The sequence below is a fragment of the Triplophysa rosa genome, linkage group LG8 (genome assembly GCF_024868665.1).
Source record: "Triplophysa rosa linkage group LG8, Trosa_1v2, whole genome shotgun sequence".
NCBI classification, from domain to species: Eukaryota; Metazoa; Chordata; class Actinopteri; order Cypriniformes; family Nemacheilidae; genus Triplophysa; species Triplophysa rosa.
This window is the reverse complement of record NC_079897.1, coordinates 25,209,417-25,233,085: the sequence shown is the minus strand read 5'-3', so window position 1 is coordinate 25,233,085 and position 23,669 is coordinate 25,209,417. Positions and strand designations below refer to the sequence as shown.

General features: G+C 40.0%; 1 protein-coding gene across 3 annotated transcripts; it reads left to right on the top strand.

The window, feature by feature from the left end:
* Positions 1–239: 239 nt before the first annotated feature.
* cep162 (centrosomal protein 162) lies at positions 240–22,702 on the top strand. 3 transcript variants are annotated; one of them, XM_057340319.1, is made up of 26 exons: positions 240–347; positions 511–637; positions 877–1,039; positions 4,390–4,542; positions 4,623–4,791; positions 4,868–4,923; positions 5,013–5,132; positions 5,288–5,398; positions 5,505–5,666; positions 6,512–6,593; positions 7,399–7,621; positions 10,182–10,407; positions 10,536–10,684; positions 10,828–10,935; positions 12,894–13,031; positions 13,687–13,799; positions 13,894–13,999; positions 15,240–15,366; positions 15,446–15,609; positions 15,681–15,785; positions 18,993–19,241; positions 19,742–20,394; positions 21,237–21,378; positions 21,580–21,678; positions 21,780–21,914; positions 21,999–22,702. In XM_057340319.1, exons 2-26 carry the CDS (start codon positions 554–556, stop codon positions 22,218–22,220), a joined length of 4,059 nt encoding a protein of 1,352 aa, XP_057196302.1. In that variant the 5' UTR covers positions 240–347; positions 511–553; the 3' UTR covers positions 22,221–22,702. The 3 variants fall into 3 exon arrangements, with proteins under 3 accessions (XP_057196302.1, XP_057196301.1, XP_057196303.1); XM_057340318.1 differs by having other exon boundaries at positions 10,762–10,935; XM_057340320.1 differs by lacking the exon at positions 511–637 and having other exon boundaries at positions 252–347; positions 10,762–10,935; positions 21,999–22,701.
* The last annotated feature ends 967 nt before the right edge of the window (positions 22,703–23,669 follow it).

Below are 23,669 nucleotides of genomic sequence, written 5' to 3'. Positions count from 1 at the left end.
GTTTTTCTGGTGCTTTCAGCGGTTCTTTAGAAGAGCTACATTTTTAATTTTACAATTTTCTTTGGCGTTTGTTCCCTTTTTATCATATTTTCCTAAAGAACAACAAATGTGAAAACGTTCATGTTCTTTAAAGTAGTGTGGCCTGGCTGGGCTGCATGGATTTCTCCAACATGGCAACCGAACACACGGAACTGAACCGGCCAATCGAAACCCCTGATGCCCGTGACGTAACATAACCAATAACATGTCCCTAATCCCCCGGTTGTTGTCGCGGGAAACACATCAGTAAACAACAGTATCATTTCAAAACAATGTGAACATTAAAGGATTTAATTTCCTTTCTATCGGTAAGTCCTACTTGCCTCTCGTTTTTACTTCAGTTTGTCTTAATCGTTTCACTCGAGTGCCATGCTAAACAGCTAATAACTACGCTTATAACGAGAAGCAACAAATTCCTCGTGAATTCATTTTTATTTTGCTTTGTTTGTTTGTTTGTTTGTTTATATACAGACTTTCTTACCGATAACACACGTTTAAAACTTGAGTTTGTTTCATGGTCTCCTCGAGAATTATGGCACATAACGTTAGACTGACTAAAGAAGAGTTGGATCAACAGTTTGAGCAGTTCCTCAAAGAGGTAACGTTACAGTCTTTGTGTACATTTGTTTAATGTGTGTTTTTGTTCACACCAATGCAATGGGCTTACACGTTCTCTTAAACATTCATAGCTTACCTTAAAATCTACATAGTCCATGGACACGTTCTGCATCAACTGCCCATTTGCAATAACTGAACCATTACAGATGATCTTTATGGCGTTGTGTGTATAATACAGCAATTCACTGATTGCCAGTCTTGGTTTGTGTTGTGTTACAGTCTGTGTCTGATGACTCCTTTGAACTGGGCTCCAGCAATAAGAACCCCAGTGTTCTTGACACCCTGGGAAAGCCCCCCATCAGGCCCGTGAAGAAGAACCCAGTGTCTGTACCCTGGTGGCAGAATGATGATGATGATGATGATGATGATGATGAGGGAACAGGTTAGTTAGTGCTGCTACCATATTATGGGAAATGTGACAAAGGAAAATCACATTTGAAGTGGCTTCTACAGATGTTCTCGGCTTAGTTTGTTGGGCTCTTGTGAATCAGAACAAATTGTTTGGCAAATTGCTTGTGTTGTTCCTCATTTGAATAAAAGACTCTGCCTGAAGACTAATTGTAAATGTAAATTGAGCTTTAATTCTTGATTTCTCTTTGGATGCTCTTGCTGTAATGAGTGTCTTGTAAGACTCTTTGGGAAAAATAAATGTATTGTCTAAAAATAAATTGTGCCTTTAAAAAAGTGCACCTGCATATTACATGTTTGTCCGCTTGAGGGCAGCAAGCTCCAAGCAGTGGGTGATGTTCAGTATTTTAAAGGGATAGTTCACACAAAAATGAAAATTCTTTCTTTATTACTCACCCTCGGAATATTTGTGTTCTGCTAAACACAAAAGAAGATATTTGGAAAAAAGTCAGTAACCAAACAGATCTCATCCTCCATTGACTCCCATAGTATTTCTTATCTATCAGAGGTACCTTAGGATACAAGACATTAATCCTAAATTTACTTGTATAGTTTATAATCCATTTGCATTGTACTACAAAATCCAGTTTAATTAATGCTATCAACTAAATTACAGTGTTTCTCATTTTTCTATTTTTTTCTATTTCTATGTCGAGAACATAACATAGGATAAATAATTGGTGATGCTGTTGGCATAATAGAACAAGCTGAATAGATGTTTTTCATTAAATCAGTTTAGATATTAAATCATGCTGGCATTATGGTGATGTGTTAGTCATCTAGGCAGCCTAATTAATTTCTCTTCTGCGGTTAAACAATAGCTTTTCTCTGATTATATCCTGCTCATTACTTATTTTGTTTTCATTTGCATGGGGTTTTGGGGGGTCTTGTGATTAATTGCCTGTAAATTTCCTTTGCCTGTCAACACCTTGCACAAAGCATTGTAGGTATAGGCCTAATGATCGTCAAGTGTATTTATAACTAAGCAGTAATGCAATATGGCACAATAGAAAAAAAACTAATTAAAACCCTCAAATACAAAAGTTGACACAAAGGTGCATTGTTTACATTATAGTATCTGACTTCATTGTTTCATCTCTGCTCTTCATTCTATCTCTGTTCCTCCTTCTCTTTTCCCATCACTCTCAGAAAAAGCCATTAAACTACGATTTACTAAAGCTAAAGAGTCCCAAGTGGTGAATCCTCAGGTGGAAAACAAAGAGGGAGAAAATGCCTTTCTGGGTACATCTCACTTACATTTTCTTAATGTTCCTGTATGATATTTCTTTGTCAGCAATCACCCCGCTAGATATAGTCTTGATTCCTCCTTTACTTTTACTAGTACTTGTTATGAGGCATTTTTGGCATGATCTGCTTTTTTGTTTAACTTCTGAATTGCTCTTTCTGTATCCCTTGACCCCTTCACGCTACAGTCCCTTGTAAGCCCACCCCTAAACCTCGTAGCAAAGCTCTTAACAGGGTGAACCAGTTGTTGAATCAGAAGGCATCAGACAGCGCATGCAGACAGAGTAGCCCTGAACATAGTGCATTAGAGGAGAATATGCCATCACCTAATCCTTTAGAGGAACAAAGGGTCTCAGAGGATGACCCCCGGCGAGCACCTGATAACTCCTCCACTACATCAGGGGAGAGGAGTCCAATTCATACTCATAGTTCTAATGAGGTGTCTGTGGAGAACAACGATGAAGAGTCAATTGAAAAAGGCCATGGTAAAGATTCAGTGCAGTATGACAAAGTCGTGTCTCTTATTGTAAAAAAGACGTGTTGTATTATTATGCATTTGTGACTCCTTAAGGGTCGGGTTCACCCAAAACTGAAGATTTTGTCATCATTTAGTCACCCTCTTGTAATTTTAAACCTGTATGACTTTCTTACAGGTAAAGAATGTTGGTAACCAAAAACTGTTCTGTGGTATATACACAAAACCAATGCAAGTCAATGGTGACCCACGGTTTTCTTTTTCCAACATTCTTCAAAATATCATCTTGTGTTTTGCAGAAGAAAGAAAGTCATACAGGTTTGAAATGTCAAGAGAGGAAACTATCCCTTTAAGGACATAAATTAGAACTCATAACACTGTTTCATCTACTACATTGTGGTGTACGGTATTTATGCATTTCGTTTCATAGTGAACGGTGTAGGATGAGACTTGATTTCATCAATCAGGAATTGATTGGTTTGTCGAAACCGGTTCCATGTTCCATGTGATCTGAGGGAAGTAAAAGGGCTTGGTGACGTCAAATGAAAAGAAAAGTCATTTCAGGTGTCAAACCTTGATGAATGAATATTAAGCATGTCAATACCTTGCACGTTTTAATGGCTTATAAGAACATCAGGCACACATGACATTAAGGAAGTAAGAAAGGTCCATTTTGGTTTCATGTGTACCCCAATATAAGGTTTTGTTTGTGCATAAAAAAGCTTGCCCACAAATGAAAATTCTTTCATCATTTGCTCACCCTCATGTCATTTCAAACCTGTAGAAGATATTTTGAAGAATGGTAAATAAAACAACACTGAGCACCATTGACTTCCATAGTATGGACACAAAATGAGACGCCTCTCAAAATATCTTCTTTTGTGTTGCACAGAAGTAAGTCATATGACTTCATGACTTATTTTATTGGTGAGCTATCCCTTCAAGTCATGTTTGTGATCTTTTGCTCTGGGTTTAGTTTGAAAGATACATTTTGCCCCTTTTCTTCATCATTTTGCTCTGCACAATTATACACAGTATACCGGGGCAATTAAGTTGCTTTGGTTTTGTGTAATTGAATCAGTTTTTTTCAGAACCATTTAGCAGCAAACAAACCCTTTGTGTAGTTTCTGCTTGTTGTGGAGCACATTCTGTGCCAGTTAGTAAATGACGTCTAGTTAATTGAATATGTGAGGTTCAGAATGATGATGTGCCACATAGAGAGGCATTGTGTTATTATAGTCTGATGCATTCTCAGCCAAAACAGAACATGATGAATTCATGGCACGCAGAACCTCCCCAGTCCAGCTTTCAAACTAATCTAAAAAACAGGTGGTTTAGAAGTTGTAATAATTGTGACAACAGCCATAAACGTAGCATCACAAACATCTACATTTTTTTCAGTATTTTGCACTTTTCAGTTATTTTTGCACCGGCCTAATGAATGACGGTGTGAGCTACGGTAGTACTTGGAGGTTGACTTACCTCCACATTATGGTTTCCATTTAATCCCATTTGAAACAAAGTTATGAGAAACTAAAATACATTAAAGCAGAATATGGTACGTTTAAAGAGGGCTCCATTGTTACCCTAATTCTCACTTTTAGGGATGTCATCGTCTGGAAAGTCCTTCCTCAAGTCCCTCAGGAACACTCCGTCCATTAAAGAGGTCGATGAGGAACAACCAAAGGAGCAGATCTTGGAGAATGAAGACATACGAGATCCTGTCATCTTCAGCAGAGACAGTCTGGAGCCTGAAGGTCTGTACTGCTTCTGAACTCCTAACATTCATAACAACTCTGTCTGTTCACCGGGGTCATCTGTATTTATTTCCTCATAGATATTGTAATGGCGTCCGGACCGGGAACAAGGGTAGGATTTTTAGGTTTGGACACGTCCGATGAGGAAGAGAAGACCAGGTTTCTATCCAACGTGAAGTCCTCATCCTCCATCGACTTCTCCAGACCAGACCAAGAGCGAGAGGTCTCCACACCTACCTTTCTGCAAAGGTGCTTGTAGACACAAAGCTCTGCAAGATGCAACATTAAAATGCATAGTTTAAGTATATTGTATTTTTATTTACAGGGAGAAAGAGATGGATGCCACCACTGAAGAAGAACAGAAGATACATGAACACACCGGTATGAGCAGAGCACGTGACTCTGAGATGATGATTTGTGTTGTTATTTTAATAAAATGTGTGTAATAATATTGTGTTTGCACAAAACAGCGTCTCCTGCATATAGTGAAGATTTTGAGGAGGAGTGCAGTGAGAAAAGTGATGAAGAGCCACGAGAAAAGGTTTCTTCTGTATTTCAGAAATCTGAAGGGCAGGGAATGCTGGCTAAAGGTGAAATTGCCTCACCCTCATGTTATTCCTCGCTCTGTTGTTTTTTGCTGGAAACGTCTGAAATAAATGATGACAAAATGTTCATTCTTGATTAAGCTTTAACAAAACTCTACATTGTTGTTTTAATCGTCCTGCAATGCTCATCTCTGTTGCAGTTTCACTGCATGACTCTTTAAACTCCACGGATGGAGCTCTACACCTTCCTGTTTCTGCCGCGTCCCCCGAGAAAGAAAACTGTCCAGAGAAACCAGCTGTTGAACCTGCAGGTGTGAGATCACCATCTTTTGCCCTAAAGCTTGTATTGCTGACAGTTGATTTATTGTGTAAGATACATGTGTGATGTAGCGCTTTCTCTCCTCCACCTCTTTAAAGTGCAATCGTACGGTCAGAGCGAAGGGAGCGAGATAGAGGCTCTGCAGGAGGCGTACAGACAGATCAGCGACTCTGGGGGGCTGTGCGAGGAAAGGCGAGCGGGGGGAAGCGGGACGCCTCTCTCTCTCTCCACCCTCCAACCTGCCTCCACCGCAGAGTCAGGTAAGACTTGGCACTCGACTAATTGTCGCTTATCGTGTTCGTGTGGACCCTTGAAACCTTTTGATTAGCAGCTTTTGTCCCAGTAAATGTTTCCAGGAATGGTTTATAGTAAAGGACGTGAGATTTTTGCCAGATGCTTTGTTTGTGCTGTGTGGTAAAGTGACGCTCCACTAGCCCACTAGAAACAACGGTTTGGTCGTGTGGTATGTTTTTGAATTTTTTTGTAGGTGTATCACTTCTTAATGGTTTCATTTAAGTAATAACAGTGAATATTGATATTGTGTTACACTTGTATTTTGAGTGACTCGTTGGCCAAAAAGAGAAAACGCAATGAACTAAATAAAAGATGCGCTAGACTTATAGCATCATTCATTTGTTTTCATTTTATTGTTATGGTAAATTTTTTTGGCACAGATAAAGTAAACGTGTGATGTTATGTTATATTTGACCATTGAAATATACGATTTTAGAGAGCACAGACTGTTCTGCCTTCTTATTTTATTATGTGAACTCCAAAAGGTTGCAGAATCACCATTAAAAACAACAAGCATTTGCTGTATGTGACTTTCATTCATTTAGCGTGGGATGAAGTTTGGTGGTCGCTGCCAAACCCACTCAACTCTGTCCCAGCGACTGTCGGCAATCATTTCAGATCACTTTGGAAGTTGTCATTGATGGCAGTATTTCAGCAGGGAGTTGAGTTCACCTGCTGTGAGATGCGGTTGTGGGTACCAACTCCCTTATAAATAAAGTTCAACGACCGAACTTGGTTGATAAATTGCCCAGTGGGATGCTGCACATTTCAGTACGTTCCGTGTCATCAGGTTCTTGTTTGTTTACCTCAGATTTGCCAACTGCCGAGGAGCTGATGCGCCCGATTGGACCAGATTCTGGATTCACCCGTGGCTTCTCTCTCCAGCCCATAATGTGAGTCATTTTTCATCACACTGTGTAAACCGTATTCTCATTACAGTAGCTCTCTATAAACGCACAGATGCCAAATTGACTAATAATAATAATTAATGCTGTTAGACAGTTCTGAGTTTTAAAAATGGAATGGAAATGAGAATCAGGTGTTATAGTCTTGTTCTTTTAAGGCTAAAGTTGATTGATTTATTCACACTGTTAAATGTTAAATTCCACCTAAAAACATTTGTTTGTTGTTTTAAAAGAAAAAGAACATGAAGTCAAAGGTGCAGAAGTCACACTGTAAAAATGCTGTATTCTCTCATTAAAAACACAGTATTGCATTATGCACACATTTAAAGTATACGTTTTATTGAACATTGAGCTGTGACGTCAGCTGATCCTTTTCCTTGTATGACATACTTAAAGGTCCAGTTTGCTGCATTTAGCGGTGAGCTTACGAATTGAATCCAACTGCTCAGTCCACCGCTCCCCCCTCCCTTTCAAAGCACTACGGCGGCTGACACAGAACTAAGATGTCGCTACGTTTTTGCTTTATAGCGTGTTTACAAAACAGAGCAGTTTATCCTTTTAGGGCTACTAGAAACAACCATGCAAGGGGACCCGCGGTGTATGTAGATCGAATTAGCTCATAATAAGCTAATAAAAACATTATGTCAGGTCTTTATACACCTCTGAAGACATAGTTATGTGTATTACATTACATTTCTGATAATAGATCCTCTTTGATATCACACATTGCACCGTTAGGTTTCTGGTTCTGCAGAGGTTGTTACACGTCTCAAAAGAGGTTTTTGTCTTGCAGTGAGGCAGCAGCTCAAGGCAGCGAGAGTCACAGTCCATTAAGGATCTCTTCAGACATGAGCCCTTTCAGCACAGCTAATGATAGCTGTGGAGCCACAGATGGCATAATCGGAGGTGAACATCTAGGTTCATTTCGGTACACACAGAAGAGCATTGCAGAGGAGATCAAACGGCTCATGCAGGAGCAAGAAGCTCCTTCTCCTCCCAAACCCAAGAAACGGCAGGTGAGACGCCGTATTTCATTTTATACATAAATGGTAATAACAAAGCAGTGAAGCATAGACCTTCTGGCTTTACTGTTGTCTCCACACACTATATTTGTATTTATATAATGTGTATTTCTTTATTTTTATGTAATACATTTTTTATGAATACAATACTCTAAATACTGAGATATGTAGGGCCCTATCATACATCCGGCGCAAGGTGCAGCGCAAGTGTTTTTGCTAGTTTCAGCCTGACGCAGTTCTCATTTTCCCGTCCTGCGCCGCGTTGTTTAAATAGCAAATGCATTTGCGCTCATTTGTGCACCCATGGGCGTGCTGATTTAAAAAATCAGTGTTTTCAGGCGCATTGTTGGGGCGTTACTATTTTGAGGAACTGAAAATAGACTGCGCCATAGACCAACTCAAACCTGGTCTAAAGTCAATGGCGCAATATTTTTTTGTTATTTAAAGAGCGCGTTAGTAGAAAATGCGCCTCTGGGCGGGTCCACAACGCGCTTTCACTTTATTTATTACACAGAGGGAAGCGCAGCAGCACACAAACATGCCAAATATAAAAAATAAATGGAGTACAATGTAAAAGATTATTATTGTGTACATAAAGATAAAAATCCGGCTTGTCCTGTAGATGCCTTTCCTCTCTAGAGAAGCGTCCAGTCTTTGCTCTCGCAAGTCCGCCGTGAAAATAGCGAATCCGCCATGGCGCGAGCGCAACTGGCTCTTAAAGGGAATGAGAGATGAGACTCTGATTGGTTTATTGCACGTTACGCCCAAAAAGCACCCATTACTCATTAAGAGAATCAGGACAACCCGTTTAGACCGTGCGCCCGGGCGCGCCGACCGTTTTGCCGTCGTTAAACTAGCAAAAGTGGATTCGGACACGCCCTGAGTGCACCAGTGTTAATTTTGACAGCAAATTTTGATTTAGTTTTAGTCATAGTCTTTTGACGAAAATGCAATTTAGTTTTAGTCACATTTTAGTCAACCCCATCATTTTAGTTTTAGTCTAGTTTTAGTCGACGAAATATGAAAAACATTTTAGTCGAATAAATATACATTATATTTAGTCTACTAAAATATAAATGGTTTAAATCATTTACTTGGTGTAATTAAATGTTCCATACGAAGATTCAACTGTTTTGACATAATTTACTTCACCTTAGAATAAAATTAAACCAGGTCATTACCTTTATTTTTCAGAAAATTCCAGTAACTAGATATGCATTGTTGGAACGCAGAGTATTAGACCATGAACGACATGTTCCAGTTCGTTCAAACCCATTTGACTCAAATGACTCGTTAAGTAGGGCGTGTTCATTCAGTTCATTCAACCAATGAAACGCTCCTCTGACACGGCTCACACTCAAAGGCTATTGGCTCATGGCATGCCTCTTTGAAGAAAGAGCGCACTGTCTTTGCTTGATACAGCAATGAATGAGAATAGCTTTCAAAAAGACATATTATATAAATTGTATTACATTTCTTTAGTCATGCAAACATGTTACATATTTGGTTGGAATGTACAGTTCGACTCACTTCATCACTTCTATAATCGGTAGAGGACAGCGCTGGTTTCTTTTGGCTGACTTTATGTTGCATTTCACGTTATGCAGCAGCTCGTGTTAAGTTAACATTGGCATATAAAATCTTTTTTTTTTTCTTTGTAATGTGTTTCGGGGTGACTCGCCTGCAGTCGCGCTTCAAGTTTGCGGCGTTTTACCGGCGATCGTGAAGTAAATTAGACGCTTTGTAACCCGCGTGGAGACACAGAATACATGTCTGTGCTTCCACTTCTCCCAGAGACTTCTCTCTACCGTTTATATGAGATAAGCACATGCGCGCAAACTGATGTCCGCCAGGTGGGACAAGAATATTTTCGTCTCGTTTTTATTAGTTGACGAAAATGTCAGTATATTTTTATTACAGTTTTCGTTATAATGCATTCATTTTTATTTAGTTATCGTCTCGTTTTCGTCAGTGAAAACATGTCGTTAACGAATACTTTTCGTCATAGTTTTCGTTAACGAAATTAACACTGGAGTGCACCTGCGCCGTGCGCTTTAGACCATGCGCTTAGATCGTGAAAATAGGGCCCATAAAATGTATTACATAAACATGTATAGATTTATAGCTCTATTAGATATGCTATATTGAAGCACTTCTTATGTTACTGCTTTGTAGATAAATTGCTTGTGCTCCTGAAAGGTTTTTGTTTGGATAAAAGCATCTGCCAGATAAATAGTTGTAGATAAGTGAGCAATTCAAATGAAAAATTTAAGTGAGCAAAAACGCATCCCTCACAGCCCCGTTTTTATGTCATTTAACACACTTTACCCTGACTGAGAACTGTTATTAGTTATTTTATGCATTAGAGTGGGGTTTTAAGCATTGTCAGTTCAAACGCGTGTCGTTTAAAAAGTCATTTAAACTCACTTTCGCTTGTGGTGTGAATGTAGCCTTAGATCCTAGAATTTTGATGGTTTTGGAAATTGATGGGTTGCCGCACAGACTATAATATGAGATATACTGGGTGTGGTAATGATATTCACTTTTTTCTCAGGTTCCTGCCAGATCTAGCGTATCTGCACATCTTTCAGCTCCCTCGAGAAAAGCTCCTGCTCCATCGTTAAAGACTCAAAAACCCGAGAGCAGGCCGCTACCCAGAGCGCCTGCACACGGCAGAAGAAATCAATCTTCCAAACCTCCATCACCTCTAACTCAGAGAAAAGCTCAAAGCCAGGCCCTTAAAAAACCACAGATCCTCAACCAGACACACACAGTCAAAGGTACCTGCGCTTGAGATGCTGGAGAATATTAAAGAGTAAAGACCATCAAGAAATATCCAGATGTTCAGATCTTTCACCAGAATTACTACTACTAGATGTCGTATGTTGTGTTTTTACTCCTCTTTCAGGTTTAGACACAAGTTTAAGGCTAAGCAATGAACTGGTGGCTTCAGTGCAGTCCTTTGCTACGTTCCTACAGCATCAGGTTCAAGCTGATAATCTACAGGACAAAAGTCCTCACCAAACTGACACGATCCCACCCAAAGCCAAGACAGATGTGAGTTTAATCCGAGCAAACCAGAGATCAAATTCCGCTGATTTATTCAAGCATCTGTCCTGTTGTTTGGCTCTCAGCGTCGGGTGATGGAGAAGGAGATTGGATCTGGTCTGACCTCTAACCGGGAGCGTTTTTGCCTGCAGTCTGCCCAGAAAGAAAGTGAGGTCCACCTGAGAGAAGAAGAGTTACGACAGGAGCATGAAAGAGAGAGAGCGGCGCTCTGTAAGGACATCTACATGCTGCAGAGCAAAGTGAGCTTTTTCTGTCACTGCACTTGTACTTTAAGCTGTATGATACAGTCTAAAATATTGAGTCGCTTGTGAGGTTGAACTACTGCACTGCAAAAAATGACGTTCTTAATTATTTGTGCTTAAAACAAGCAAAAAAATCTGCCAATGGGGTAAGAAAAATCATCTTGAATTAAGGTTTACCTTTTTCTTAGTCACTCAATTCAAGATTATTTTTCTTACCCCCATTTGCTTGTTTTAAGCACAAATTCACTGAAATTTCATATTTTTTGACTAAAAACAAGACTTATTTTCTTAGGTCAGTTTGCTCATCAAGAAAATGCATCTTGATTCAAGAATGTTTAGACATTTTTACTGGAAAACAAGAAAAAAAGACCTAGTAAGAAAGTCATTTTTTGCAGTGTGTACCTTTAATGTGTAGTAGGACTACAGGATATTGAAAAAATGGGATATGGAATGCTTTGCTAAATAATCCAAAATGCAAACCGCAGTTCGATAATGCTTAAAGGCATGAAATGAAAAATTCAAATTGATTTACACCGTGTTTTACAGAGTGTTGCAGTCTTCATTATAAATCATTTATCTGTGCACATCATCATTTTTAAAAAATGATCTTTAATCAAAAACGTTAACCTCCTCCCCGCCTTGAAACCACCTCTCTTCACTTCTGGTCATGAGGAATGGCGCGAGGGCCATACATTTTTTTCTCATTTCAGAAGTTGTTTCGCTCGGATATACGTCACGATATGGACGAAAAAACAATCGCTTCTTCGGTTTCATGCCGACTTTAAAATTTGTCGAATCAGTTTAAATTATGTTACAATACAACTGCGGCAAAATGATGAGACCACTCCAAAATAAAAATAAAACGCAATTCAAAATGAACACAACATATTAACACAAGCTATTAAACCGCAGATGAATGTGTTTAGACTTGGCACAAATCCTCCAGAAACCGTCAGCTCTGCCTCCTCTTCATCATTGCTGACGCTCAGCCATTTTCATGGCCTACTTCACTCTAGTACACATACCTGTAGGCTTTTCTCTTGTTAAGGTTCAATGAAAGACCTTCAGCGCACTGAGAGCGCTCTTCGTGTATGCCCAGAAAGTTGTAGATTAATTCTAGTACTGTTTGTTCTGTTACAAGGGCAGCCTGTGTTTGCAGATGAGTGTTTTGTTCAAGCGTATTAAACATTACATAACTATAGACGCACACCAAATCCACAGCTTGTTTTTATTCTCCAACTGTTCAAGTAACTGTTCAGTTTAACAGTGATGGACTATGCTTTTAACACAGCTCATGGTTAAGGTATATGTTACATTACATTTAAAGGTACAGTTCACCCAAAATTACTCGCTCTGTAGTTGTTCCATATCTGTATAAATGTCTTTGTTTGGGTGAACAGAGAAAGATATTTGGACGAATGCTTGTAACCGAATAGTTCTTGGACCCCATTGACTGCCATAGTCATAAAAATGACAAGGGTAGTCAAAAGTGCCCCAGAACTGTTTGCTGTCCTACATTCTTCAAAATATCTTCTTTTGTGTTCAACAGAACAAAAAAATGATAAAGTCGTTTTTCCTATATGGTAGTCAATGGGGTCCAACAACTGTTTGGCTATAAGCATTCTTCCAAATATCTTTCTCTGTGTTCATCGGAAGGAAGAAATGTTCACAGATTTGGAACGACTCGGAAGTGAGTAAATGATGACAGAAAGTTTATTTTTGGGAAAAATAAAACCGTCATTTTGGCATTTTGAAATGATGTCAAAGAAAATCTTAAAACTCAACCTTGGATTCAACAGGAAATTGAAGTGAATAATTGGTTGATCTGTAGCATAAACTGAGCAGCCCACACCCAAACATGAACCCTGAAATAGTGAAGTTTGATGCACTACCCAAGTACAGCCATCCGGGCAGAGAATCTTCAGTCGAGTAACTGTTCGATGTTCATTGTGTAGCTACACAGTGCAGAAGAGGCTGGTAGGAGACAGAAGTGGAGTTTGGGCGAGCCTTCGGACCCCGTGACTGAAGAGAAACTGAAGCTTATTGAGAAAGAGATGAAGGAACAGGAGACTCTTATTCAGGGTTACCATCAGGTAAGTCATCCTCTCTGTTTCTGTACCTTTTTACGGTATATTTGAAGAGTTCATTTGCAAAAACGGAAAACTCTGTTAAAAAATATTTAAAATCCAGTATTTTATCAGTACTATCGTTCAAACTGCAGTTGGGTTGTTTTGATCAAGTAATAATAACTCAAAAAATATATAGCTTACTAACACAATCAAACAATACAAAATGAGAACATAATATAGTTTTCTGTTTTTGCCAACTTTTCATTTATAAAGAGGGATGCTGAAACATGGCTTATAGACGTGCATTATTTGTCAGTTTTTTGTTTTCTTTCTTTTGTCAGTCATACAGCACAAAACTTAACACCCTCTCAGTTTTTTTTAGATCATTGCATCATTTTAACATAATGAGTCAGGTAATGAAACACGCCAGGCCTATGTGGTAAAATTACACTATTACCTTTCAGAATTCAGAATAAGGTTAGTTCTGTAATTACGGTTTGTACATTCTTTCCTGACAAAAGATTTTCTGGCCTTTGCACATAGCACATCCAATTACTTCTTATCCAGAACTGTATTCTGTTAAGTGCACATGCTGAATATTCATTTGGGTCATTGGTGTTCATGTGCTGCAGCTCGGTTCAGTGCAAAACATGAAACTTGATGTTTTTTGACGATGCAGGAAAACGAGAAGCTGTACCTGCAAATGAAAGCTCTCCAGGCTCAAAGCAAACACAACGAAGAGACTTTGTTCATGGAGAACCAGAGACTTCTAACCGAGTTGGCCCACACTAGGTCAGTGCACATCACAACAGGCTTTCAAAATGCGCACTGTTTTTTCCTGCAGCTGATATGAAAACAAAGCAATGAAAATTCATTATCCTATTAGGGACCGGTTAAATAAGAGCAATATTCAGAGAACTGTTGGGGTGAAAAGCATCGCCAATCAAAGCTTCAACATTGCCGAGGTGACAAGTCAGGTGCAAGCCGCACAAGTAAGTAGACCGAACAATATCAAACATTTTAGACGTCTGAGTAGAGAGCATGTTAAGTTGTTCTTTCACAAAGGCTATTCTTTAGAAAAAGGCTATTCTTCTTACACCGTGTCTACACCGGACAGAAGACAATAGAACGCATTAGAACCCATTATAATTTAAAACTTTGTCCTCACTGTATGGCGCAACGCGACAAATGCGACAAAGTTTTTTTTGTTCTTTTTTTTGTTCTGATGAACACTAATGCTGCGTTCCCACCAGATGCGAATGAAGCGTTAAGTGCGAGTGATTTACATGTTAAGTCGATGCAAAGACGCGATAGACATCCTGCGACGCGATTCGTGATTTGAATTGAGCGTTTCGGGCGAATAGCGCGAGTTGAAAAATTTGAACTTTGGTGAATATTTGCGCCGCGTTAACCAATCAGGAGCTTGCTCTAGTAGTGACGTGATTACGACGTGGCGAGCGGAGGCAGAAATCCGAAACAACAATGGAGGACAAAATCATCGTCGCTGTATGTGGATACCCGGAGCTGTACGATACATCTTCTTACTTTTATCGAAACAGGAATAAAAAGGATCTTGCTTGGAAGAAAGTGAGTGAGGAGGTCGGACAATCTGGTAAGTCTCAACAAAATCCATGTCAGCCATTTCGCAACGAGACTGGAGCCGCCTGGCAGAAGCCCCTCCCTTGATGCGAATTCGCATCTGTTGTGAAGAGAATTTCACGCGCGAATGAAGCGATTAAACTCAAAATGTTCAAGCGTCCAACTGCGCATGAATAGCGCGATTTACCGCGTCTGGTGTGAACGCTCAGTTAGCAACTGACATCTCTGGGACATCATTGACAACCGTTGTAGAAAAAAATATTGTATCATTTTTTGTTCTGTTGAACACAAAATGGGTTATTTTGAAGAATGTAGAAAAGCAAACGGTTCTGGGGCACTTTTGACTACCATTTAAATTTTTCTTACTATCGTAGTCAATGATGTCCCACAAATGTCAGTTGCAAACATTTTTCCTATCATCTTTTCTCTGTGTTTAACAGAACATTGACAGGTTTGGACCAACTTGGGGGGAGTAATTCATGACAGAATTTTCATTTTCGGGTGCAGTATCCCTTTAAGTAACAAAGTTTATTCAAGATGGCGGTGAAAGTTAGCTTGCTAGGTTTGAAAATGAGTGAATATTTGATGTTGAAGGGGTCTTAGTATTGCATCACATTCCATCTTTTTTTGTAGCGAAACGAGGAGCGCCTGCAAGAGGAAATCCGTAGGCTTAAACAGGAGAAGCAAGCCCTGCACGTAGACTGGGAGATAATGAGAAAAGAACGAGACCTCGCCAAAGCTCAGGCTGTCTACACATCAGGTAAGAGCTTTGGGTGTGGACGAGGAACAATGGCTACTTTGAGGGACATATATTGACAGCATCTGGCTGCATCTGGCAGGCGATAAAAGTTTCGAGCTGAGGATGCTCCAGGAGAAACATCGGGATGAAGTGACGGAGCTGAAGAAGAGGCTGCATTGGTACGCCGAGAACCAGGAGTTGCTGGACAAAGATGCGGCCAGACTCCGAACTGCCACAGCAGAAACTCAAAGGCTTACCGAACAGGTCAGCATAGATGCTGTTTTTAAATGAAATAAGAGGTCATATCCTATCAGCTGATCTTATTTCTTGCTTAGGTTGAAAAGCTAAAGATGGAGGTCAACAGGAGAGCCAATGAGCAGCAGAGAAAGGTGAAGGAGAGGGCGGGTGAAGCTAAAAGAGTTCAAGATCTTGAGCGCCAGGTTAGGCACTCCACTTTGCTTTCCTATTCACTTATTCTGCAAATACAGCTCATTCACTGCATGTTCGTACACTGTGTCTCGAGAGCTGGAATTATCCAGCTGTGTCTGCCAGTAATGGACCATCTGTCTGAGTAGAGAGTCTGTTTTCTAACCCCTTTCTCCCTACTGTCTCTTCTTCAGGCAAAATATTATCCACATTTTTGACTATTATGCTTCTACTCAGTCAGATAATTAGAACTGGTGTCAATATAATATGACAAACTCTTGGCACAACACCTGTTAGATCCTGTATGAGCCGGTATATTACATTTCGCTTTTCAGTTACAATTGTTTACATTAAAGGCTTAGTCACTATGTTAGTGTTTGTTTTACACAATGAGCGCGTTTAGATGCACAGTCTTACGTCGGTTATGCTTAATAAGCTGATATATGTAAGGTCATGTTAACGTGTAAAACGCTTTTCTTTTATCGGAGAAAGCTCATAAACGGCTTAAGCGAAACCCGCTCGGCAGAGGTAGTTTTTTGCCCATTACTCCAATTTCGCGCTGCATGTAAACGCCTTTACCGGTTTTCTCTCAGTTTTGTTTATGTGCGCATGTCTGACAGCGCAGTAGTAAAAGTCCCAAACGGAAGTAATGGTTAAATAACGCATAAAAGTCCTCTCTCGAATCATGCAGTTGATGTAGAAACGTCAAAATGAAGAACTATTGTTGCATATGCAGGTACTGCGGACATGAGAAGAGATATAAAACTACAGCTTCTGACCGCTTTCCCGCTGCATTTTTAATTACTAAACAGACTATCGACGGTGACGTCACTGCACGCGAGAAACCCGGCAAGTCTCAAACTTCCGTGTAAACGCGGTTTTCCGCGTGGCCGGTTTATTACTATGCATGTCAACTTTTTAAGCTGATTTTTGATAGATATCTGTTTATTTTGTGCATGTAAACGCACTCAATGATGCTTAGGTGGGTGCTGCAGGTTCAAGCCTGGCCTGCAAGACTGTATTTTTTCTTAAAGGGACAGTTCACCCAAAAATGAAATTCCGTCATTATTTACTCACCCTCAAGTTGTTCCAAATCTGTATGGATTTCTTTGTTCTGTTGAACACTAATGCACGGTTTCACAGACGAGGCTTAGGACTAGTCCCAGACTAAAATGAAAGTTGAGCTGTCTAAATGAAAATAAATTGCCCTGACATATCTTTAAATATGTTATTGCCATTGGTTTGTCTCTAAGGCATTTTAATCACAGCGACTTATCCTAAGTCGTGTCCTAATTTAACTAAGGCATAGTTCTGGCTTAAGCTAAACCTTGTCTATGAAACCGGGCCTAAGTAAAATATTTGAAAGAATGTTTGCAACCAAACTTTTTTGAGGCACAATTGACCACCATATACACTGCGTTCCAAATTATTATGCAAATGATATCTTTCTCTGGTTTTCCTAATTTGTCGATGCAAATGACAGTCAGTATAATTTTCAAGTAATCAACAGTTAGGGTACATTTGGAATTTTATTGAACAAACCTCCCACTGACAACAGTATTTATTTAAAAAATGAAAAACTCAAAATGCACTGTTCCAAATTATTATGCACAACAGAGTTTGAAAACATTTCATAGGTTGTAAAAAACTGAAAATGGTCATTTGTTGAATTTGCAGCATTAGGAGGTCATATTTACTGAAATCAAAAGCTATTTCAATCAAAAACATCCTAACAGGGCAAGTTACATGTTAACATAGGACCCCTTCTTTGATATCACCTTCACAATTCTTGCATCCATTGAACTTGTGAGTTTTTGGATAGTTTCTGATTGAATTTCTTTGCAGGATGTCAGAATAGCCTCCCAGAGCTGCTGTTTTGATGCTAACTGCCTCCCACCATCATAGATCTTTTGCTTGAGGATGCTCCAAAGGTTCTCAATAGGGTTGAGGTCAGGGGAGGATGGTGGCCACACCATGAGTTTCTCTCCTTTTATGCCCATAGCAGCCAATGACACATAGGTATTCTTTGCAGCATGAGATGGTGCATTGTCATGCATGAAGATGATTTTGCTACGGAAGGCATGGTTCTTCTTTTTGTACCATGGAAGAAAGTGCTCAGTCAGAAACTCTACATACCTTGCAGAGTTCATTTTCACACCTTCAGGGACCCTAAAGGGGCCCACCAGCTGTCTCCCCATGATTCCAGCCCAAAACATGACTCCGCCACCTCCTTGCTGACGTCGCAGCCTTGTTGGGACATGGTGGCCATCCACCAACCATCCACTACTCCATCCATCTGGACCATCCAGGGTTGCACGGCACTCATCAGTAAACAAGACTGTTTGAAAATTAGTCTTCATGTATGTGTGGGCCCACTGCAACCGTTTCTGCTTGTGAGCATTGGTTAGGGGTGGCCGAATAGTAGGTTTATGCACAACTGCAAGCATCTGGAGGATCCTACACCTTGAGGTTTTCGGGACTCCCGAGGCACCAGCAGCTTCAAATACCTGTTTGCTGCTTTGCAATGGCATTTTTGCAGCTGCTCTCTTAATCCGATGAATTTGTCTGGAAGAAACCTTCCTCATTCTGCCTTTATCTGCACGAACCCTTCTGTGCTCTGAATCAGCCACAAATGTCTTCACAGTACGATGATCTCGCTTAAGTTTTCGTGAAATATCTAATGTTTTCATACCTTGTCCAAGACATTGCACTATTTGACGCTTTTCGGCAGCAGACAGATCCTTTTTCTTTCCCATATTGCTTGAAACCTGTGGCCTGCTTAATAATGTGGAACGTCCTTCTAAAGTAGTTTTCCTTTAATTGGGCTCACCTGGCAAACTACTTATCACAGGTGTCTGAGATTGATTTCAGTGATCCAAAGAGCACTGAGACACAATACCATCCATAAGTTTAATTGAACAATATAAAATTAAATGTTTACGACACTTAAATCCAATATGCATAATAATTTGGAACGCAGTGTAGTTTTTTCCCCTACTATAATAGTCAATAGTGCCCCAGAACTGTTTGGTTACAAACATTCTTCCAAATATCTTTACATCAGTTTGGATTCTTCCAAATATCTTTACATCAGTTTGGATCGACTTGCGTAAATGATGACAGAATTTTCATTTTGGGGTGAACTGTCCCTTTAATTGGCAATAAAAAGCATTTTTTGGGATTCTCCTCATTAATGACTCACGTTCCTTTTTATTTCACAGCTTAAACAAATGGAGGATTTGCTGAAGAGCAGACATCCGAACTCTCTGCCAGCCCTGATCTTTGCAGCTGCATCCGCAGGTGAAAAGGAAGCTGGCGCGGAAGTCCATCCACCCGCCGGTCCTCAGTCCTCCCAGACGGCAGCCCTGCTGGAGAGACGCGTCCATCGTCTGGAGGCAGAGCTGGAGGGTCGCGACGAAGCTGCCAAACGCAGTCTCAGGACGATGGAGCAACAGTATCACAGGATCAAGGTGCTCGCCTCAGACTCGGCATAGAGACTATTAGAGTATTTTGCTTCGTCAAACATGAATAATTACATTTACTGGTTCGTTTTAATCCACAGTGGAAAGTTAATTGAGTTAAAGGAATTTCTTATATTCATTTCCTTAGTTTAGTGCTTCAATTCAAACTCAGGAATTCAATTACGTTCTGAGTGCACAACAGCACTGCAATGTGCAAAATCAACTCAATCTCTCTTGTTATTTTCAGAGAATGTTATTTACCAGGTCTCAACTGGACTGTTCTTGCTTTGAAACAGGTCAACAAGGAAAATTAGGTTTCTATTTAAAGTACTGAGAGCTGCTGGCACAGTTTCCATCTGACGCTAACATTTCCCGCTGATGCTTTAGTGTCTTTTCCTACTGATGAGTCCTGCTGATAAAATATCGAGAGCAATCATACTGTAATTTAGATTCAGCCTGAAAATAACATCTGTTTTTGTATGCGTCTCTGTGTTCTCTGTGTCTTTCAGCTCCAGTACGAACAGCAGATAACAGATCTAGAGCAGCGTTTGGCTGAGAGAAGCCAGACGAATCACAATGCTACATCTGAGGAGTCCGCATCACAAATTGAAGCATTGAAGGCAGAGCTGGAGGGAATGAAGAAGACCCATCGTCATCGAGAGAATGACCTCCAGGCAGAAGTGGCTTCTTTGAAAGAGCAGCTCCAACAAGCCGAGGCTTCATCAGGAATAGACAAGCCCGTCCGCAGCCCCTCACGCCACCAGCTCCACACGGAGGCTGCGCAAGCATCTCGCATCGAGAGGCTGACCCAGGAGCTGAACGCAAAGAGCCGCACCATCCAGGACCTCAGTCGCACGGTGGACCGTCTGCAGAGGGAGAGGAGGACCATGCTCTCTGCTCCTGGCTTTAACAGAGCAGCCGGCGAGCACAGGCGGCAGTCGAGCGCAGCTAAAGAGGCCAAAAAACCAGCAGCTGAAACGTTTCCTCCTACGCAGGATGAGAAGGACTACCATCCCGGGGCGTTTGCAGGGTCACACATCTCAGAGGTGCAGCTGGAGAATGACGGTTTGCGGGCGAGATCGGAAGAACTGGAGGCACAGAGAGAAGAAGAGAGAGTTTCGCTGCAGGCTGCAGTCACGCATGCACGGGCTCAGATCCTCAGGTAGAGTTTTATCAGTTTTGTTTTAGTTTAGTCTGCATTTGCAGCCCGTTTTCAGTGGCTACATCAAATATTTTGATATGCAACTGGGCGACCCGAGTTTGATTCTCATCTCAAATAAGCGGATCCGAAAATATATTTTTAAGAATAGTTAAAATCCCAAAATAAATGTAAAACCTTCAAAGACCTTGAAGCAATCCCATGGTTCTTTACAAAGAAATTTAGCTGACATGCAGAACAGAATTTCTGATTCTGAGCTATGCACATTTTCCCTGAAATTTGCACTACTGTAATAAATATATATATATATATATACAGTATATTAGGAATGTATTATATTTCTATTATTGTAGCAATAATGTAAACCATCCTTTCCTGGACAAAATGGAATAGTTCACCTAAAAATGAAAATTCTGTCTTCGTTTACTCGCCCTCAAGTTGTTCCAAATCTTCGTATAAATGTTCTGATGAACACAGAGAGATATTTGGAAGAATGCGTGTAACCAAACAGTTCTCGGCCACCATTGACTACCATAGTAGAAATAATTGCTTTATCAATTTCTGTTGAACACAAAAGAAGATATTTTGAAGAATGTAGGAAGGCAGACAGTTCTGGGGCACTTTTGACTACCCTTGTCATTTTTCCTACTATGGGAGTCAATGGTGGCCAAGAACTGAATACCAATACTAAACTTAAACATTATTTAAAGATATTTAAACACAAAACGTTTCCCTTCTATATCCTTCTGTTGATTTTGAGGTCAGATATGAAATACGACTGATGGGTTTTAAATAGTAACACTATCAAAATGTGTGAATGTCCATGTGTGGTGTGATATTTTCAGGACTCGAGAGCAGAACGCAGAGCAGCTCGCATCTGTCAAGGCTGAACATCACCGAGAGATCGAACGCCTCCTGGCTTCACATGCCCTTGAGCATTCTTCATCCAAAGTGGCTGAACTCGCCAACCAAGTGAACACACAAGAGGTTTTTTTTTTTTGTGAATTCTTAGCTGTTTATGTCTCTCCAGCAGATGTGGATTTAATTGATGTGTACATTTATTTTCCACTGGCTATTAATTTGCCATGACACTAGAAACGCCAACATTTATACTGATAAAAAATGTATACCTTGAATTCATTGGTAGTCAATTCAGATAAAAGCGTAAATTGCAATTTATTCATGTAGATTGTAGTGCAGCATTTACAAGCACAAGTGAAGGAGCTCCAGGGAGCCAAAGATGCCCTGACCGTGTCTAAAACCAGAGAGGAAACCCTTCAGAATCAGGTAGTGACGTTTACACTATCTTAGACTTCACATTGCTATCACGGTTTGTCATGGCCTCGTCATAATTCTCCATTCGTTTCCTGTGTCACGCATGTCACCAGCTATCTAGGCTGCTAGAAGAGCTAAAGCAGGCTAAAGAAGCACACAGTCCTGAGCTAAGACACTTCGCTAGTCTCGAGCAGAAGATTCAATCTATGGAGCTTCGCTACAGTCAGCGCGAGAAACAGCTCCAGCAGGTAACATCGCTTTCATGCACCTGCTCGCACACCACGTGCATGTTTCATACTTTAACACTCATGTTTGACGTTGATGCGGTGCAGGTGATCGCAGACACACGGCGGGTGGTGGAGCAGGAGCAGCGGGGTGAGGTGGACCGCTGGAGGAGAATCGCTCAGGGCAGGGCTAAAGAGCTGGAGGCGTTCAGACTGGAGCTGGACTCCATACTGGATGTGCTCCGAGAACTCCAGAGACAGGGCGTGGTTATCCCCGCCCCAGAACGCACTTCCACCCCTGGCCATGCATACTTGCCCCTCCGATCCTGAGCTGTGCTCGTCTGTGCCAATCAGAGCACTTCGTAAACACTAAGAGTTAGCTAATTCTGTGGTAATATTGAAAGTTACGCGTGTGCGTGTAAAAACTAAAGTCATTTAATAACTGTTTAGGAACATTGAGGGTATTTATAAAAGGACATTTTATAATAGTTGTACTTTGTAACTACATTTCATGAGAGTAATGTAATGACATTTTGTATTAAAGTTCATTCTTATTTGCTTAAAATGATTTACCCTTTTAAGCTGCTCTGTTGGTTATCATTGATAGTGGTCACCAACCTTTTTGAGCCCAAGATCCCCGACCTCGGAATTGTTGAAAGAAGGCAAGATCTACCACTAAAAAAGTTGAAAATAAAAACAGCCCAGATTGAACTCAGGTTGAGGCCTTTTATTTAGCCTATATTGTGGGTCTATTTGAATCGCCTGAAATTCTTTGTTCCACTTTTCAGATGCATCTAACTCTGTAACATGTAGAGTTTCCACTTTCAGTGTGCCAAAATGAGGTGAAAAACACCAGTTCAAGGACTTTAATTCACACATGACAGCTTGACATTAAAACTAGGTTAAGAATCAGTTTAACAAGACCCTAATTATTTAGGTATTTACTGTATAAAGATTTGTTATTTATGATGCATTTATTTGGTTTACTTTTATAAAGTAAATACAGTATATTGATGGAAATGTTATAAATAGGCCCTAATAATAGCAACAACGTCAATCATTCATTTTAAATCATTAATAACAACAACGTCAATCATTCATTTTAAATCATTTATCTATTTACTTTTACCCATCTAATGCCTTGCTGATAATAATTATCTGTTTCACAAAATAGATAGTACTGAAAACTGCAGATGCGCTTGCAAAACTGACATTAATCAGGCACAATATATTTGTCTATTCATTTTTCTATTAGCCTACACTGTAAAACTTTGCTGTAGTTTTTTGCAGCAGGTTTGCCAGTAACTTACTGTAGCTTTAATTACTACTTAATATACTTTCCAATTAGTACTGTTTTCAATTACTTTAAAACACTTTGACTTTTGTGATTCAAAATGAGCGAGACTGGCATTAGCACAGCAACACGGCAAAAAATGACATTCTTCTAAAGCATTTTTTCTCTTGTTTTCTGTAAAAATATTTAAAACTTAAATTACGATACATTTACATAACAAGAAAAGTGACCCAAGATCTTGTTTTATGAAAGAAAAATGTATAAACTAGGTAAGTTTATGCTTAAAACAAAATTGTATATTAAATCTACAGTAAGTTACTGGCAAACCTGCTGCGAAATTACTGCAAAGTTTTACAGTTTACTTTCGGGGATCGACACGTAACGTCGCGATCGAAAATAGGCGTACTTCCAAACTTTTAAATGTCCTCTGTGTCATTTATTGTATGTCGTTTTCAATGTGTACGAATGTTTCACAATAGCTCAAA